This window comes from Osmerus eperlanus, chromosome 7 (assembly GCF_963692335.1).
Source record: "Osmerus eperlanus chromosome 7, fOsmEpe2.1, whole genome shotgun sequence".
In the NCBI taxonomy this organism is placed as follows: Eukaryota; Metazoa; Chordata; class Actinopteri; order Osmeriformes; family Osmeridae; genus Osmerus; species Osmerus eperlanus.
The window spans coordinates 17,581,843-17,601,797 of NC_085024.1; the positions used below are offsets into that span (position 1 = coordinate 17,581,843).

A 19,955-nucleotide genomic window follows, 5' to 3' on the forward strand; every position below is an offset into this window, starting at 1 on the left:
GAGACAGGAACCTGGTACGAAAAAAAGATGTGCAAAAATAATGACGGTGGTTCATGAATGCAGTAAGCATACAAGTAGACCATGGGTCACAAAAAAAAAAGTTGGTTACACGGTTGAGATATTTCTGCGAATGTGAAAATAAAACAAGTCCCCTATCAACATTCCTACACTCATTAGCTGTGCATTAGTAAGATTTTTTTTTTGAGTTTTGGAAAGATATCCATTCTCGTCTCTCCACGTTTAATGAAATCCCCTTGCTACTTCTGCATGTTCTGTGTGTCTTGTGATTCCACGATCCCGCCCTGATGACATCATCAAAACAAGGATGTGGAAGCGTTTCGAATTCAATACGGCAAAGAGACGCGTTTGTCACTTGAGGGGAATACTTGAGGATGATATTTAGTAAGGTAGGCTAAGGGAGTAGAAAAATAATAAGTTATTATTCGTCAGTTTTGGTTATGTGTTGGTATCGGCTACGCCAATACAGAAACATATTTAAATGAGGCCGTAAAAGTGAATGGAAAGTATTGAAAGTGAAGGACAGTTTTATCTGAAATATTTGAAAGTTTTGACGCTACTGTACCGACCGCGTTTACTCAACTAACGCTAGTTGTTTGTATGCACACAGTAGGCTACTAGGGCTAATGGGGTTGGGATTTTTGCAATGTAGATAGTCAGGTTTCACGTCTTCGACTAAATATCATCAAATGTATTCATCTACACATTTTAGTATGTTGGGTCAAATTAACTTTCAACTGTTTATTTTCGTTTCCTCAGATGTTTTCCCTTGTTGCCCTGCTGATCATAAACCTACCAACAGATGGAGACACCGCACCTATCACCTGCTACAATGACGAAGGAGTTGCTGTTGACTGGTGAGGAAAGTTTTGTTGTCTGTATTAAATGTTTTATATTTGCAGTTGTAGCAAAGAGTATAGGAGCACTTCCAATACTCTTAGGTTGTAGTTTGTGAAATTGAGACGTCCGCGGCTTAGCAGCTTACTTCAACCCCCACCCCTTCTCGCTCTCCAGGTTCTATATCTACAAACTGCCACATAAGCATGGTAGCAAAACTCAAAACGATGGGCAGAAGTATCTACTAATGGATAAAGGGAGCGAGGGATGGACGGACGGGAATGTCCTGGTGAACGACAGCACTGGAGCACTAGGGAGGACAGTGGGGCAGCTATATCAGCAAGAAAAGGTCTGCTGTGTTTTGTACCCCTTCCCAATATGTAGTTACATCAGAGCTGGGATAGAGCTATGGAAGACTTCAGTCACAGTCAAATGATTACAGTGACAAGAGATACACACCATATTCAAAATGTGTAACAATGATATGATGTAGTTTCTCACTGATGAGACAGATCCGTAGAAAATATGCAGTTTTTTAATATGTGTGTGTTCATTTCAGAGCAGTGAGCTTGCCTATATCTTGTACAATGACCAGAGGCCACTCGAGGATATGGGCGACAGATGGTTTAATGAAAGTGGAAGCAGAGGGGGGCATACCAAGGGTGAGATAGAGGCCAGCTTAATTATCACACATTTCACATAATCATTTATTACACAGTTTCACTCCTTTGCTAGAAGTGTATGGTATCTAAACTACTGGTAGTATTCTAATCATTTGCATGTAATACATTTGCAACAGCCACATGTGAAGAGGATCTTAGCTAATTATATCAAACTTGAGGTATAGCGGTAGAACCTGATAGGTTTCACAGGTGTGAGCAGTATCACTTCTAATCGGTTAGCATGGTTGGACATTGAAATGATGGTTTGATTTTCTCCACAACAGGTGTTGTGCTGCTGGATAAGAATCAGGGGTTTTGGCTGGTCCACAGCACGCCTCGTTTCCCCCCAGTACAGAAAGAAGGGCCGTATTCTTACCCGGGCACTGGTGTGATCAACGGACAGAACTTCATCTGTGTCACATATCCACTGGAGCGCTTTCAGACCATTGGTGAGAAGATGAGTCACCTATCATTTGGAAAGATAAACGTCCATAACAAAAATGTATTGTGGCACAGGCCGTAAACGGTGTTTAAAAGGAAAATATTATGGCATCCAGTTGGCAACACTGTTCTTTAAAAGAAAAAGGAATAGTGGATGATTTGGGACTAATAGTGGTCAATAAGTTTCAAATATTCACGTTTTGTACCTTCTACCATTTTCATTTCTGTTGCCTGTTATACAAAATGTTTCAATTGTGCAAAGTTGACAACACCCATGAACTAAACAGCATTGTATAAGCATTACTTACCAGTTTTTATTTGCATATTATTGTGGAAGTGCAAATACAGCCTCGCCCGTCCACCCAGCAGCTAGCGCCGTAACCATAGCAATGTCTAATTGAGAGTAATCCTTTTCGATGGCAGTGTAACCATAGAGACAGTGCATCTCCAGCTGTGACTGTTTGCTCCATCAGTTTTATGTATCTTCACGAGTGTTGAGATGGGCACCATTAAGTTAGGTATCGCACTCCTGTTGAGCGCTTCTACTGTAATTGTCTTCAAGCCTTAGCGCACTGTGGTAAACCTAGATATGGTTAAAAATATGGTTACACAAGATCTACAGTTTGTGGTAGTCTGTGCATGGCCACTCGGCCTAGAGTTTAGTTTGGACAACTACCTGTCAATTTGCTGATGTAGAAAGTCGTGTTCGCTGGATCATTCAAGTGATTCCTCATCTTTGTCTATTGCAGGAGAACAGTTGCAGATAAACCAGCCTAACGTGTACGACTGTGATGTTCCTGCCTCCTTGGCTAGTCTGGTGCCCTCCATAGCTGCTGTGTGTAAGAAGAACCAAATGGCCAACAGCATATTTCCCTACACCAGGCCTGCAGCCAACCGCAGCATGTCTCTCACCTCATTGGGTGGAACAAAATTCATAAGTTTTGCAAAAGGAGCATCGTTCAATAATGGTAAGGCACCAGTTTGTGTGATCAGCCTTTATTTCTTGTGCTGCTACTTATGCAACAAAGGGAAAACATTAATTTGTCTATGTTATCTGACATTTGCATAAAGCATTCAGTGGCTTGATAACTATCCTATATATATCCTTCTATCAACTTTGATTGTCGATACTTGATACAGTATTGAACCCGCCCTATCCTTCCTCTCTCTCCTATCAGACCTGTACCACTCCTGGGTCGCCCCCACCCTCCAGTCCAACCTTCTGGTCCAGTTCTGGGTGCGCTCGACGGGCATACTCCCATCGGATTGCACCCGGGGCTGGAAAGTCTTAGACATCACCAGCCTCTCCCCAGGCCAGAAGTTCACCTACAAAGCCAGCCAGGACCACTCAAAGTGGGCCATCAGCACCAAGGGGAACTGGGTATGCGTGGGCGACATTAACCGCAACCAGGCGGAGGAGAAGCGTGGAGGCGGGACAGTGTGCCAGCAGGACGCCCTGGTGTGGAAGGCGTACAGGATGGCAGCGCTGCAGTGTCAGATGTGTGGGGGAACCATAGCAGACTGTGCCACCTCTGTGGGGTGAGGTACGGCACCTACAGGGAGATGTTGTTATGTCAGTCATCTCTGAGTGGAAATTTTGCACAAATCTATTTTTATCATGCCTACTGAAACAAAATTGAAATGCTGCTTCTGATCATGACTAACATTTTTTACATGTCAAACAGGTGCACTTTGCTTTGAGGTTGTTACTGTAGCAACCAGTGGTAGCTTTCTGGCCACTGATGTTTAGCTGTATATTTTTAACTGACTGAAATGTTGAAGAAATCAATATGGATTAGAGATTTGTGTAGTAGTGTACATGGGAATGTGGAATAGTTCGTCTGGCATTATAAAAACATGATCCTATTCAACCTTTTGATACGAATGCAAATATAACTTGTATGCCAATGAATGTGTAAGTTCATTCAACGATAATTGTTGACAAATCTCAGGTTTTTTATGTTTTGTATGTGCCTTTGTGATTGCAACTAATTATTTGGATCAATTTGTGGTCGAGTGGTATTGTTAGATGTAATGTATGTGTATGCTTGGTTTTGGTACTGTTGTTGAAATGTAGTTCCCTTTTCTGATATAAAGATGAGAAAAAGCAAAAACGATTAAGCTGTAACATTGTATTTACATATTTGGGATGTGTATGCGTCTGGTAACTTACAATAACTCAAAATCAAATTCACTTGTATAACAAGTACATTTATTACACAAAAACCAAGCATATATGTAGTGCATAAACATGACATGTTATTTAAAACATGCATTATCATGTATATTCAAATGCAAAACATGAAAGGGGTGCACTCCCCTAAGAGAAAGGCACAATCATCTCAGCTTATGCTAGCACCTCATCTCAGATCCCCGAGAATCCTCTCCTTTAGATCCACCATATGAACGCCTCAGTCCCAACTGGGATTTCAACAGCACTAGAGACTCGAGTGAGTTGACAGGTCTGTATTACACATTGACCCCAAATATTCCTTAATTGTAGAAGTTGGGCTTTAGCTCTTAACCAGTCATACATAATCATTTGGTTAAAAGTAGGCTTTAGCTCTTAACCAGTCATACATAATCATTTGGTTCAGATGACATGTAAGAGAGCAGATCATTTTATGTAGGCTTCTACGTGCAGGCTTTAGGTTGAACATTGTATAACGTGTCTATTTCTACACTTAAAAAACAAAACAAAAACTTTCACCAAGTGACTGGTTAGAATAAATACTATTTCACATACTGATTTTGAGGACAGCTATTCCTATCTAGAAACTATACACCAAGGTCAGCTTGTGTGGTACTGAACAGTTTGACGTGGATAAAAGAAAATAAACATAGTCTTTGTAAAAGGCACATACTAGTTTGGAGTTTCTTTAGTGTCTCTGTTTGAAATAATGGTGTATCTAGGCAGTATACCAAGTATATACACACAAGCCAAAAAATACCATACTCAAAGGATACTTACAAAGTATAAGAATAAAAGCTGTCAATAAACAAAGCTGTCAACAAACTCAGTCAATTTTAAAAACACTTCCAATGTACTTCCAAGAAAATGTATGAAGATCTAATTTAATACATTTAAATTAGATTTAAGTACACTCCTTTTCTGTTTAGCAGTAATTATGCCTTACGTTACATTCTACAATGTCCACAGCTAGAGTGCTTTGTGTAGATAATACAAGATGCCGCCAAATAAATCATCAGTATTTCAACCACTATGTCATCAATATACCAATTAATGTCAATTCAAAATGCTGCTGAAAGAACCATGCTTTTTCTACATCTTGATTTGAAATGTTTGCTGTTTTGTGTTCCTTAAAGCAATTGAATGTAACTTTATAAACTACAAATGATACCTTGAGCCTTGACTCCTTGCCACTGTAAACACAATTAAGACACCATATTATACATATACAGAGCACATCAACATTGACAAAACGTAGATAGTGTAGTTCAATGAGATAAGCCCCAGTGTTTTGCTACGATGACATATCCTTACATCACTTGCATCTCTAGAAGGTCTGTCATTTTGCATATATACTGTATATTTATAGTATCCATCTTTTGCACACTCTTGAAAGAAATTACACTAGACACTACAAGATTAAAGCAATAATCATAATCTTGATTTATTTGTGATCTGTTTAGTCAACTAATAAACTCAAATATCATTCCTTCTGTCAAGACGAAACCTGAGGTACCTCACAGACACAGAGGGAAGCCTTGGTTGCTGTACTAACATCCATTTGGTTAGACAAGGAAAAAGAGATGCAAATGCCATTGCTCAATAATTTCCATTGGTCCTTAGCTATAGATACTGAAAGGATTTCAAGCTAGCAAGATTGATCCTGCTCTCCACATCAAGTAAATGGTTTCTGGTGTGGTCAGCACGTGATAGAAATGTCTTTACGTCATTGTACAGGTTGTGACACGTTCAGCGGAACATTTTGGTTGACGAACCTCAGTCGGAATGTGAAATTGTATTTGTAAAAAAGGCATAGGTCATTTAGGGCTAGGAGAGACAAGGCCACATATAAAAGAGACATCTTTGTGAATTTCTGTTATAACCTTGATAACTACAAGTCCGGGATTTCAATGGGTTTGGAACCATGTGTCAAAAAAGAGTTCTGACCAGTCTCCGCCCCTTGTCTTTGATTCGAGGAAAGGTGGCACTGGTCTCAGTGCTTATTGGATGAAAGCCTAATGGGGTAGTACCCCCTTTTCTTCTAAGTAGAAAGTCCACACTTGAGGAAGTCATAGCGTAGAAGACGTTTCCTGTGGCAGGAATGACTAACTCTGTAGGGTATACAAAAATGCAGAGCATGCAAATGAACTGTGGACTATTTACAACCAACATAAAATGAGTCTTGCAGCTTCAGATAATTTCCTCACCTTTTCCCTCAGGAAGTAGTTGAATAAGCTCATATTTGGAGGCCTCTTTACGGTCCTGATTGTTCTTCTCAAGGGCAGAACTGATGACAGTGGGAGTCTTGTCATTGCTTGACACCTGAGCAGACAATGAGACAGCTTTAGTCCTACTTGTTATATACCGAATGCATTACTGTTCCCCCTAAGGAATTTTTTTTATTACCGCCAGATGCTTAGAAATACAACAAATGCACTGGGTACTATTTACAATTTAAGACAGAAAATAGCTACAAATAATTAATCTTTAATCCTTTACTTAAGTTAATGTCAGTTTTCTTGTCCCCCCACCATAATGCTTCGATATAAATTCCCATCATGTAAATCCATCCGTATCCTGATGATTCGCATATCTGGCCCCGACCCTTGATGGTTATAAGTGGGATTGTTGCCACAGGAGACTGATCGACGATGTGATTTGACAGTGTTAGGTGATGGGGTCAATGCAGCAGAGGGGGTGGGTTCAGTAGAGGAAGGGGAGGAGTCCACATCAAGACAGGAAACTGAAGGGGATTTCATATGCTGCAACAACAACAACAATGGTAACTACAAAGCTTCTCCGCCAAAGAAATGCAGAAGACAAAAAGACACATTAGAGCATTAAAGGATCTTTGATGTTCCATAGCATGTGTTTTTGCAAGCCCTTTTATGATTGACAAACACAAGGTTGTGCTTGTCAGTTAAAAAGCAACATAACATACTACCATAGACACAATAAACAATACAGTAGCTTAACATCACATATAACGTAGCGTATATAGCACAGGATGACATGCACACAAAAATGTTGCCGCATAATTTGATCATTACCTTTGCAAGCTTGGACAGTAAGTGATTGACAGGAGAGGGAAAGTCAAACAGACTATCACTGTCACCAGCCAGACTGGTTCTTGAGGAACTTAAGCTGTATAAAAGATGGACAGGGTGTTACTCATGCACAATTTGTATACTGTATTGAATGTATGTTTGATACTTAGAGGTTGAATCTAACTCAAATCAATATTATTTGTATTTGTAGTATTTACTCTGGGCACTGAGTGACGATGACAGTGGGGGTAGGGCCACGACTTGGACTAGGTTCACTTGGCGCTTCGATCTTATTGGAGAGTCTATAACTGCAGTACACATATTCAAGTTAAAAAAAATATATTTGTTAGCATATACCAATATTAGAGTAAAACAAAGATATGGTATACTGTATTATTGTGCTCCTATTCCATTGTACCTTTCTTCTTCAGTTAGTGTCGGAACACTGTTGTACCACTGTAGGAAGGCCTCGTCAGAGATGAAGACACAGTTTTTACAGGAAGACTGGAGGAGTCGAATTTGAGCTAAAACTTCAAACTCCTGTAAGAAACAAAACCACTTATCTCTCTCTCTCTTTCTCTACATATATATATATGCACATACAGTATATATGCATATATTCTTATAGCATAAACGGCTTCATAATTCAGTGAACCGATACATCAAAGTAAAACAACAACGTAAAAATATAAATAGTACACTGCTTCTGCTTTTAACTCGACTTAATGACCGTACAAGGAGTGCTGAATTCCTTCCATGACAACACAATGCAATACTTACACGTCTCCGTTTGTCAAAGTTGATATAGCCATTCTGAAATGGAGAAACAGGAAGCTTTTGTGTAATTTTGTCATGTCACAAATGAGCATGTCACAAATGAGTTTCACTTGAAATTATGATTGCAGTGGTTTGACTCATTGGCAAGAGGACACATCCCAAAGATTCACCTCTAGCTTGTCTTTGACTGCTGTGTCCAACATAGTGAGGTCAGTGAGGAAGATGCCCAAGTAGGGCACTGTGCCCTGGGCACTGGACTGAAAGAGAAGAAAAAGCAGGAGCATTGTCAGCACCACTGAACATATATGTCTGTATTCTTTATATCATGGTAATGTCTTAATTAGACCAGTCTACCAATCGAAAAAAAATCACTATGTCAAACAATATGGATATGAGAGGCCTCATATAAAAAGACATTAGAGATTATTAATGAATAATAACAAAGATTTTTGTGCTATTTGTGCTGCATATCAACTAGTTGGCCATATTTTACACTTACTAGACATGCCAAGGATCACTGTGTTTCACTTTTGATTAGCACTAATGTACATTGTAATTTTTAGGGATTTTCTTTTCTTTTTTTTTTATTGTGCATATTAATTCAGCTGTAACAGTGCCATTTCTTACCAGGGATCAATAATAGTAGAATTGTAGTCAGTCACAAATTCCCATATTGTTCTGTAACACTTCTGTTACAAGATATGTGTGACATTAAATTCTCTTACCCCTATATGTTTTCTGTTGTTCATTTTGCTGTCCACGTTGGCAAACTTTGAAGTGCCCTCCTAGAAAAGACACAAACTAACAGTGGATATTCCTCCTCCGTATATAAAAATAGCATTGGCTGAAAAATCATGGCAAATTATGCTGTATACTTCTTCTATTGAATGCCTTACACGTCTTCAACCTTGTCTGGCAGAGCTACCCATTTCAGGCATAATGAGCTAGGAAGTGGTTTGCTCTGGCGATTATCAAAGCCCAACAGAAGATGTCGGAGAAGCTTTCTCCGACATCAAAGCTCTGATTGAAGTTTTCAAATGGAAGCACCAGCAAATGCTTTTAGGAATTTGCGAATGTATATGGCTAAAATTGATGCTAATGCATAAGTATTGATGCCTGCATAGTTTAATAGTGAGTCCAAATTATGTAAATCCTTCTTATTCCCCCAACCCCCACTCACAATGCATCCTGAACACAATTCATATTTAGAGAAACTTCTGCTTTGTGTGACAGATTTGTGGCAGCTATACAGAACCAGATTAAAGCTATTCTGGGCCTAAACAGCATGTTCACTCTGATGTAGATACTCTTTAAAAAAGGACTTTTCACTTCTGTAAGTTTTTATTGAGTACATATTTCACATGAACTTAATCATTTGAACTTTATAGTTTTTGGAAACCTGTCTCCATAAAAGTCCCTCACCTCCTTGAGCAGCTCTCTGCTGTGGGAGAAATTGTCCTTCTCTGAGAAAATGTCTGACAGCTCCTCGTATCTCCTCACGGCCTCCCTGTCAGGGTCACATGACAAAAACGATGAGTGATGGGTGTGAATAGGCTTGGCCGACATTCCTTCCAAGAGACACAACATTACACTCCAGATCAAAACCACGATGAAAAATGTTAATTAAATATTATACTTGTCTGTTTCTAGCCAGGTGTGCCTCAGTCTGTGTATGGGGTTACTCTGCAGTGCACAAACAATGGCATACAAGGACGAAAAGTTTTTCCTGGCCCGGCACTCCTGTTCAAAAATACATGCACACACCCACACATTATGTACTACACACAAACCTGCAGGTCAATGGGTTTGGAAGGCATTGAATTACTCTTACTGTCTGACATGTTCAATTATTCACAGTTATACAGATACTTCTTTCTTAAAAAAAAGTTTTTGGGGTGGGGGGTCAGGACAGTGATTTGGAGACAAAATTTACCGGAAAATAGTTTACATTCTTGAATGCAATAACTACTAAATAATATATTTCAATATTGCTCCGGAGATTGAAGGCTGTGTCTTTTCAAATAACGAATGCTAAATAAATACTTTCTGTCCACTAGTGCCAATCTGTCAAACATTTCTGATAAAGACATTTGTCATATTTCACACATTACATATTAAATGATACCAGTGTCCTTTGGCTTTTTGTGTTTGACCTACTAACCTCCGCCACACTGATCCATTGCTCAAGGAGGCGAGCTCTCTGCCAGCTGCGTAGCTGCGTGGACCACAAGCAGGACGCCGACACGGTATTGGCAAGCTTGTTAAACTGCCGTACCGTGGCCCGAACAGACCAACACACTCCCTCCCGTCCCTTCTTATCTCTTTGGGACCACAGTGAACCCAGGCAGTGGTATGGAACCAGACGGACAAACAACTCCTGGCAGAAGGAGGGAGGTGAAGGAGAGAGGTAGGCAAAGAGAGATCGACAGCAGGAGAGAATACGGGTTGAGGGGATGAAGTTGTTTTTACGTGTACATTTTGTAATTGACAGGAACAAGGCAAATGAAGATCATCATTTCTAATTTCATGAGGGGAGATTCAATGTATTCAATGTAACAGGGTTTAGGCTCACAGTCTCTATCTTTGTAAGCTGCTCAGCAATCAGCCAAGATGGAAACACCAGTATGTTGGTGGCATCGAACTTGGAGGGGTCAGGAGGGGGAATCTGGGAGATAGTTTTATCTGAAGAGACATACAGTACAACGAGATATTGACAGTAATGAGGCCTAACAAATCAAACTGAAAATGCTAGTAAGGCTTATGAAAGAGCCGTTCAGAGCGGTCAGCCACCACCAAAGACTAAGAGTGTGGATTAATGACTTTATCTCAGTGTTATGGTCATATGCCTTGTTCAAGGGCTGAATATTTGTAACGGTATGCACTTCAAAGCCCACTCTCATTTTTTATTACTAAACGTGTAGGCTACCCACAAGACAATACGAATATGGATAAAAATAATTGACACGGACCTGTTTGGCTGTCAGAAAGCAGAGCCTTCTCACTGAGTTCCTCTGCAATCTTGAGGAGGCGACTACGGAGATCTGAGGCTGAAAAGTCCTGGGGGAGGAGAGGGGCTAGGCGGAGCAGGTGGGAGGGCTCTCCCAAAGAGAGAAAATCCTCGGGGTACTCCGAAAGCCAAGTGTTAAACACCATGCACACCGCTCTGAGGAGAAGAGGAAGGAAGAGGAACAAGATAGAGATGTGAGGAACAATTTGTTAACAGCTACATGGCTGGAGATGTTATGTAGTGCTTTGAAAGCCTCACCTGTTGAAACTTTGCCTGGTCTGACTTCTTGTGCTTTCTCCTGGTGGATGCTCTAATCTAGACAGAGGCAACCAAATGAAATCATCAACAAACAGTGCAACTTTGAACATGTGTCCAATTGAGATCATTGATGTATTTCTGTGCCGAGGCTTGTTTGCCTGGAATTTCTCTGTATTCATTGATGTGTTTTTTCAACCTGTCAGTCAGGATGTCCAGCACTCTCTTGGTGGTGATGAAGGAGCGATAGGTGGAGAGAAAGATAGTAATAAAGGAGGAGTCTCCCATAGAGAAGGAGTGGAGAAGGTGTAGGACTAGCTTCTCTTCTGTTCCTGCTTTCACACATTGGGAGCGTGCGGCAGAGGACTGAATGGAGGCAGAGGAGGAGGGAAGAAAAAAAGGGAGGACGTTTTTTCCAGGACCCTTTAACAACCCTTTGTCTCTTTTTTTCAACAACACATATGTGGTGTATCGTATGTTGAATTGGATGCATTCTCACCATTGGACTGGTGGTGGTGCCATGCTGTTGTTTCATCACAACCGTGTATATCACTCCATCCTCCTCCTCCTCCAACACAGTGGACTGAGGAAAAAAGTTTCATGACAACTTCAAAAAGGCTTGAGAAACGTTTGAAATGTATAGCATTATAGCCTTCTGGCACATACAGCAACAATCAACTACAATATGCAGTATGATTCATTGTGTTGGGTTAGAAATGTAAGTGGGAAGACGTATGTGAGAGGTAAGCACAGTGTGTTTTTGGTATTATGGGCTCATATTCCCTGTCTGATACACAAGTTCTCTGCAACACATTCAATCGAATCCCCTGTTGACGCCAGGGCAAGATTTTGGAAGAAAGAGGGTGGCCAAGTTAGTATGTAAGTTAACCTTACCAAGTCCAGAGGACAGTACCATGTTGTTTTCATCGGGGAGAGCTCACCCTGAAGGACATCCACATAGATTACACAGGTATCACTCAAAATTTGCTGTAGACTTCTGAAGTCTTATCCATGTATTAGCCTCATGTAAGGCCCTGGCAAAATGGAATCACGCGCCAATATTTGCTTGTGTATGTTTTTAGAATGACAGAATGTTTGACTTTTCGGTAAGCAAAGCTTGCTGTTTTAACTGTAGCGTTGAAAATATTACAGAAACATGTCTTTTTAGGTAAACCTATGAAAACAATACTGATGCTGAATACTGACAGGAAGTAGCAAATTGGAACAATCCCATATTTACTGGGGTGATTTAGGGACTGCCTTGTGCAACCCTATTCAGTACAATCAAAATACCTCAAAAGCATGTCAAAAACTGATCTTGGAGTGGAACATGATGTTTGTTTACAAACAAAGGAACACAACAGAATGTTTTTGATAATGAACTTACATGAAGGTATTTGAATCTGACAGTACAGTAGTAATTAGATACTATAACATATTCAAGGAATATATCCTGTTACACTTCTACTGACATTGAGACTAATGCATAGGGATTTTCCATTCTGAAACATGTATGAGAAACAGTGACATCATGATTCCATTGACACTGAACATGATAACTTCATCATTGTGTATGGATCCTTTCTACTCCATATGTCTACTAAATAAACCAACTATAGAAAATGAATCAAGGCAATAATGACTCAACAAAATAACACTTTTTTCAAGAGAAAAAAGAGAGAGTTTACTGTCTATTGTATTTGTCTCTCATCACCTGGTTTCCACACTACGACAAACTGCCAAATACTGTTTTAAGATGAGGGTAACATAAAACTGCAGGCACAAGTTAAAATAAGTTCATGTGGACAACCCATTAGGGCTGAACAATAGCCGTTGTTACTTATTATCTGCTAATGTCCTTATTTGACCTGTTATATTGCTGTTACTGTCATTAGAAACTGTAAGCGTCCATTAACCTGATTCACATTACCTTAACTTGACTATCAAAGTTCAGTGCTCTATGGACTTGTACCTTACAATGAAAAACGATGTACCATACTGTAGTAAACCTATTAGAATATCTCTTTGAGTGCTGGTTTTGAACAAACTGGTTTAGCTGTCCATTCTGCTTTCCTCTGTTGCTGAGCCTTTCAGATTAATGCATATCTACTCGTCCTTTTCTTTCTTTCCCATAAACTCATGCAGGATGTACTTCAAGTTCCCACCTCAAGCACACTAGTTACCTTTGACTCGACAAGTCCAGGCAGGCAAAGAGCATTGATCTTCCTTGAAATCTTCACCAGAAAGGAGCAAACATGATCTCTGACCTGCCTTGACTTTTCCTTTATCTACTTGACTGTGGATTATTATTGACTTCTGACCTGCTTCTGCTCTTTGTCTTTCGATCGTCTAGATTTTGCACCCGTCTTCGACCAACACACACAAACACACCTGAAGCAATAGCTAGGGCCACCCCCTGTGCTAATACGTAATGGACACACCTATCACACACACACACACACACACAAAAACACACACACACACAAAACAAGATAAAGACCTGCACATAAACACACAAGGACATGCTCCAGTCAGTCAAAACGACCAAAGCTATTGTTTGAACATAACAATACATTTTCTCTCACAAATTTTCCTCCGCCATTGCCCTTTATCTTACCTTACATAAATTACCTTCCGCCAATGTGGATGAACCTGTTTGGCGGAGTCTCCAGTCACTCACTGAACAGATCACATGCAGAGAGATTGCTTGAGATCTGAACATATTGATTTCACGCTAGTTCACATGGGCTGAGTTTTTTCCTCCCTGATACAAATATGTTAATTTATCACACAGCCTAAATACACTTGACTACCAAATGCTGGTCAAAAATGTTAAATCAACCAGGAGGCAAGCCCTGTTTACTTAAGGTAGCAGTAGCTAATGTTGTTAACTGCTAGTCTTGTCCCTTTAGAGACAACAAGATAAGACTGTGTAAACATACTGCAGTAACTAGAAACCATTTACACAAAGTAATATGCAAAGCTGTGAAATGATTATAACACGTTTTCAAAAAGTGCTATCAAAGCTAACTCTTCAGTGCATCCCCTGACTGTTGTGAGCTAAGCCAGCTGGGAGGGTGCTAAGGCTATGTGGACAATTCACTACAACTGACTCTCACCAGGGTTTTGCACCCCCTATGCATGTTTTGACACTTGCATTGACACTGGAATTTTAAGGACAACTTTTAATTGTACTACTGTATACTTTATTTTCTAGATTTACACTTTTTTTACACATCTACACATAAGTCATTTGTTTTTTTTATATTGCATCTGCTAATGTAAAAGCTCAATTTCTATCTGGGGTCTATCTGAAGAGCTACTCTACTCAAATACCACAAAGATGTTTTTGTACTGAAGCACAGAGTATTATTAACTAACAGTACAATGTTTCATGTAAATAGCATAAACTTGAAGTAAAGGTGAGGTCAAATTGTATACATATTTCAACAAATAAATCGCATTTTATTCTAAAGTTTATTTAAGTTGAATCACAGTTGTCAAATGTGTTGCTTATCCCCACCACTTTCTCCTTGGTCAAAGGTGTGGTTTTCTTGCAGGTAAGAGTTCAACCAACAACCACAATGTGTACATCTAAACCAGTAAACAGAGGATTTGAAAGAGTCCACTAGGGATCTAGTTAACCCTAGCCAAATATTTTGGGCCTTCAAAATTTGCAATAGTTAAAAACATACCTATTAAAATGAAATACCTCAATTCAAATAGCCTTTCTGTCTAACAGTGTCCTTACTCTAAGCCAAACTATTTGATAGGTACAGTATCTTCTCAAACAGTCAAAGTAAAAACTTGACTGCCAGGCAGCTTTAAAGATAAGATAGGAATCGTGGCCACCATTGCCGGAGGTTCATTTCCTGAGGAAACATTGTGATAAGAAGCAAGGACTTTATTTCACATATAATTTAAATTCCCTTGCTCATGTTCTGTCCCAGCCATTATCTTTAATACACATGCTTCTTTCCTTTTTCAATGCTACTTAGTATTTTAGAAGTCCCTTTCTCTCATGACTCGATACTCTCCTTGTCTCTACGTTTCCATGTTTTCTTTTCCCTCCATGCAGGAAGTCCATAATGGGCAAAGACAAACACAGGAAGCAGGACGTACAGTGTTGTCATAAAGCTATTTTTCCTCCTTCTCCTTCCTTCACAACAAATTTCCGTCAGCCTCTTAACACCACCGCTATGAAGTAAAGGACAATCCCCCCCCCCCCCCATCCCCAACAAGCAGGAACTGTGTCACAGTGCCTCCAACTTAATCCTTAAGTTTCAATTCTGCCAGCTGTCTGCTGCTTACAACAACCATGTTCAGCTTTCTGCCTTAAAATAGAACCCTGTTTTGCCAGCGGTATTTTGAAATGGTAGATTATTGTCATTATTCAACATGCAGTAGCACTACTGCTGCCACGATTATTGTTTGCAACTACGTAACATTATTTCTATTGGGGGGTGGTCATAAATATATCTTCTGAAGCTTTATTTAAAGATGCCCATTGTTTGGAGCACTCCTCATGTCTCGCACCCCTTCCTTCCTATCTTTCTCTGTTTGTCTTCTCACGCTTTCTTTTAGTTATGCCCTTTTCCACTTGTTTTTTAAATAAGTGAAGTATGAAATGTAAGCCTTCTTTATAGCCTTGTGACAAAGCTATCTCTATCAAATGTAGCTATAAATCTTGTTTGCATGATTATTTTATCTATGAGGGTCATATCCCAGGGGCAACCCCCAAATCAGTCATTACAGCTGCAATTTCAGTAATGTTGCTAATCGCCCAAGTCTATGACAACAGATACGGAGAAAGCACACAGTATTACTCTGAGTAGAAACGTTCACCAGTCTGCAAGGGGTGGATATTTATTGTGAGTTCTGAACCCATTGTACGAACCTATACACATGCATCCAAGTTTCCCTCATTAAAGAGTAAGCAAGTGCCTGGATTGGATTCCACTTGACAGGCTGTCTGTGGGGATTGCCTATGATATTGTATCTGTGTGCACAGTGGGGGAAAGAGCAGGTGTACAACACATCGACCCACAGACCGCCACATACATTATTTACATTCAGCCTGTGCAGCCGTCATGTGACCCCACTTGGGAGTGGATGGAGGGGAAGTTTCCCTTGTTGAAGTCTGAGTCAGTGTGACTTCTTAATATAGCCTGGGGAGTTTCTAGTGGTTGCTTGCGAACATTCAAATCGCGGCCAAGGCGAATCAGACAACCACAAGTTCAGCTGTCATATGCACAGTACATGTCTTCTTCATTTATGTAACTTAAATTACTACAAAAAAAATAATTATGTAACAACGTGGACCTTTTTTTTGTACATTTATACATTTTGTGTCATTTACTAACACTACTTTGTGGAAAGTACTTGGAAAGTAACCTCTTTGTTCTCTTTTTGTAATTTACTGTAGGGTGATATATCCCCTCTGGCTTTTCTGCCAACCGACCAACCATGTCTGCTGTTTACTCAGAATATGGTTGCTTTTTTACCACGGTTTTTCAGTGAACTGCTTAAGGGCAACATAAAATCTGTGGTCTGGCAGATTGATTCAGTCAGAGAAAGATTGATTCAATGGCATGCACTTGCCACTTGGGTGAAGTTCTCCTTTGTTTTCTTTACAAGATGGGTAACATTTAGCTCGGTGACACATTTGATTGTAGTGTCAACTAAATAATAATGTATTTTTTTAAGTGTTCGGAGAGACTGATAATGAGAAAGGAGAAACCAGAGTCCATCCCAACTTTATCCATATAGAAGTGTAATTGTGACTTGATGTCTTAGCATCAGATTGTTGCTAGTACATCCCCATTTTGTTTTTAACTGCTGTACATTTATGAAGAAGTTAAATGAGTAAAGACAGTCCCTTCAAACCTCTAAGGTGTCCAGTTCTTTGCTGTCAGTCATTCTCCCTGATTGGCTGCTGGGGGTGTTGTTGTCAGGTGGTAAGGGTCGGTAGCCAATGAGAGGAACTTCCCTCGACCCCACCCCTGGCAGGTCTATTCCACCTGTCCGCATATTACGAGGAAGCATTGTGCCAGCAGCTGTGAACAAGTTGAAGAAAAGTACATGGAAGTGTTAAAGTGAGGCACATAGCACTAGCATATATTCTGAAAGTGTTCTCTGGAGAAAGGCTATCAAGGTATTGTACATGCCAGGAGCAAACATCATTATGTTACATTTATTACATTTTCTCAGCACTCACATGAGAAAAAAACAATATGCTTGCCAGTTCATTTGTTTATATGGTTTTCATTTTATTTCAATCAGCCTTACTCCAAATTTGAATGCCACCCCCTCCTTCCCTATTAAATATATCTTGATTACCATGAAGACAGGAAAAAAACTGTTACAGGAAGAAAAACACCATCACAAGAAAAAAGTAGGTGGCGTGAGCATTGTCTCCTCATATGTGGAACACACCCTATTAACAATAGCTTACTTCTTAAGGTATTAAGTTGGAAATCAGTTAATCATAGAAGTAGGCAGCAGAATTACGATTACAGAGAGGATGTGTCCGAAAACCTTTAGATAGGTAGGCTGTCCCTGTCCCTTTAACGATTGCTTGCTCCAAGGTTGAATAACTTGCATTCATACTGCTCCTCACCAAGGCAAACACTCAATGAATGTACTATTTACATCACTAGGCTGTTGCCTACAGCAGTATGGGTCACACCCCGTAATATGTTCTGTGTCCAGTGCAGCCGTTGGATGGTGCTATTTTGACTTATTAACATGATTCTGCCTACCTTCTATCAGAAACTTTTTTATTCGAATAATTTGGGTTTTTCAGCCATCATAAAAGTTTGCACACATGCTCATTTGTTCCTGCTGACAAACATTATTCAATTGATTTCAGTCAAGGCCGTACGTGATGATGAAATTAATCTACAAAATGAAATTAGTATCGATGAATTGAACTCACAGTGAGCGATGAATTGTAGCGATAAATTGAACTCACAGTGAGCGATGTCATTCGCTGGATCTACTGCGTGTCCAACTGTGGTCAGCTGAATTGCGACAGCATCGGGGTGCTGATTTTGTCCTCGATCCAATGTGTGGTAGGCTACCGGTCAGTTGACAAATGTCGCGCCCATCCGTTCTGACAGACGACGAGGGACGTGAGTTTCTCTCCCTATCTATGTCCCCCGCTAGTCGCCTGTCAAGCCTTCATCGGCTGATAGCAATACTGGACGCTTTTCGTTAGCTGTAGCAACATTCGCCCTCTCCCTCTCTCTCGTGACGGCGCAGTTCCTGTATGTTGTACACTCAGCGCGTTTGGCAACAGCCCACACTTGGTTCACTGGCACAAGCTCTGACCAGTGAAATAACAGTGGTAACCTGGGAGCTGTGCTCCCTTTGAGAATGAGTATTTATCCAGAAATCATACTCATGCACTCTCTCTGTCATCATCCTATCTTTAACATATATATGCCACAGAGCCAAGTAGCTAGTAGGCTACATATAATCCTGACAAGGTATCACCCTGCATCACTTAAAACATTTAAAAAAAACAATCAAGAGTTGGACATATGACCCCCATGGGCTATTGTAATGTGATAAAGCAACAAAGCTATAGTCTTGCATTGAAAAACCAGGCCTATATGTTGTTGCCCTCATTTAATCTGAAAGTAACAGTATGTGCATAGGCATGCATGAGCCACTTCTGAAGGAGACTGAGTATTATTATCAAGAGCTCAACATGCGACCAGTATTTCATCTCCTCAGTCTCATGACCCCAACACTCACAAAGTCCTGGCTGTGTGAAAGGTTTCTGTGTTCAGAACTGAGCGTCAACCTTATGACCCCTGAAAGAACGCCGTGTGGACATTAATGGTGGTCATTATCTCTGAGGCAAAATAGGCTCCCTGAATGTAGAGATGAAATACTATAGATCTACTGTATACAGTCTGTTTTATCTACTGAAACATGTGTGGTATGTGGTCATTATGTTGTCAGCATATTCACTGCAGTCTGAAATAAATAGTTAGAGAATGTTGCTTTTTGTTTTGTTTTTTCTTTGGGGGGGGGGGGGGATAGTAACCTTCAGCTATTGCTTTGTTTTTTTTTTGTGATAGTAACCTTCAGCTGTTCTTTTTCGCCACCATTATCGTAAACACTGATTGTGAATGTAGCATCATTTTACAATAATGGGCATATACAATACAGTAACACTCTACCTACACCCAGATATATAAAAATCCAAAATAAATTATGGAAATAAACCCTTCTAAATGATAGGCTTGACGTAATTGTCTAATCTGACATTAGCAGAGGATTGGTCCTCCTCTTATCACCTTCCAAGGAAATCTACCATCATGCTTCTATGTGATCTTCCAGGCTGAACACCACTGCATCACAATTGTGAGTGTACTGAGGTCGCCATCTAGTGTTAAAAATAAAGAACTGACGACTTCATCTTTAAAATATGCCAGTGGCCATTTTGAGTACAATACAATATTACCATATGCTTGGTTGGTGTGATTCACACACCTGGCACAACAGATAGCTACACCAACAAAACAAATACATGTATGGAAAACCCTGAAAGATTGTAGTGTGTAAAGTGTTAATTTACATCAACTGCTTAATCTAATATTTATAGATTAGATCACACAGTCATATTTATTCATTGTATAAGACCAACAGATAATAAGGGCAATCATGTAATAGATTTAGACTACCTGGTGATGAATGAGATTGTCACT

The 19,955-nt window shown here is 40.0% G+C and overlaps 2 protein-coding genes across 6 annotated transcripts; one reads left to right on the plus strand and one right to left on the minus strand.

Moving 5' to 3' along the window:
* Positions 1-329: 329 nt before the first annotated feature.
* Positions 330-4,075, plus strand: dnase2 (deoxyribonuclease II, lysosomal). Its single transcript, XM_062465397.1, has 7 exons — positions 330-407; positions 778-875; positions 1,033-1,204; positions 1,415-1,517; positions 1,802-1,966; positions 2,708-2,926; positions 3,137-4,075. The coding sequence occupies exons 1-7, from the start codon at positions 393-395 to the stop codon at positions 3,499-3,501; spliced, it is 1,137 nt and encodes a 378-aa protein (XP_062321381.1). The 5' UTR covers positions 330-392; the 3' UTR covers positions 3,502-4,075.
* Positions 4,076-4,772: 697 nt separating this feature from the next.
* rgl2 (ral guanine nucleotide dissociation stimulator-like 2) lies at positions 4,773-18,568 on the minus strand. 5 transcript variants are annotated; one of them, XM_062465391.1, is made up of 20 exons: positions 18,173-18,568; positions 17,122-17,291; positions 12,130-12,177; positions 11,735-11,818; positions 11,435-11,601; positions 11,239-11,295; positions 10,943-11,136; positions 10,546-10,655; positions 10,135-10,350; positions 9,610-9,713; positions 9,396-9,480; positions 8,699-8,758; positions 8,144-8,230; positions 7,977-8,009; positions 7,615-7,736; positions 7,415-7,504; positions 7,200-7,293; positions 6,681-6,911; positions 6,357-6,471; positions 4,773-6,260 (listed from the first exon to the last, which is right to left on the minus strand). In XM_062465391.1, the coding sequence occupies exons 2-20, from the start codon at positions 17,278-17,280 to the stop codon at positions 6,079-6,081; spliced, it is 2,238 nt and encodes a 745-aa protein (XP_062321375.1). In that variant the 5' UTR covers positions 17,281-17,291; positions 18,173-18,568; the 3' UTR covers positions 4,773-6,078. The 5 variants fall into 5 exon arrangements, with proteins under 5 accessions (XP_062321375.1, XP_062321374.1, XP_062321376.1 ...); XM_062465390.1 differs by having other exon boundaries at positions 18,209-18,567; XM_062465392.1 differs by lacking the exon at positions 12,130-12,177 and having other exon boundaries at positions 18,209-18,566.
* Positions 18,569-19,955: the final 1,387 nt, after the last annotated feature.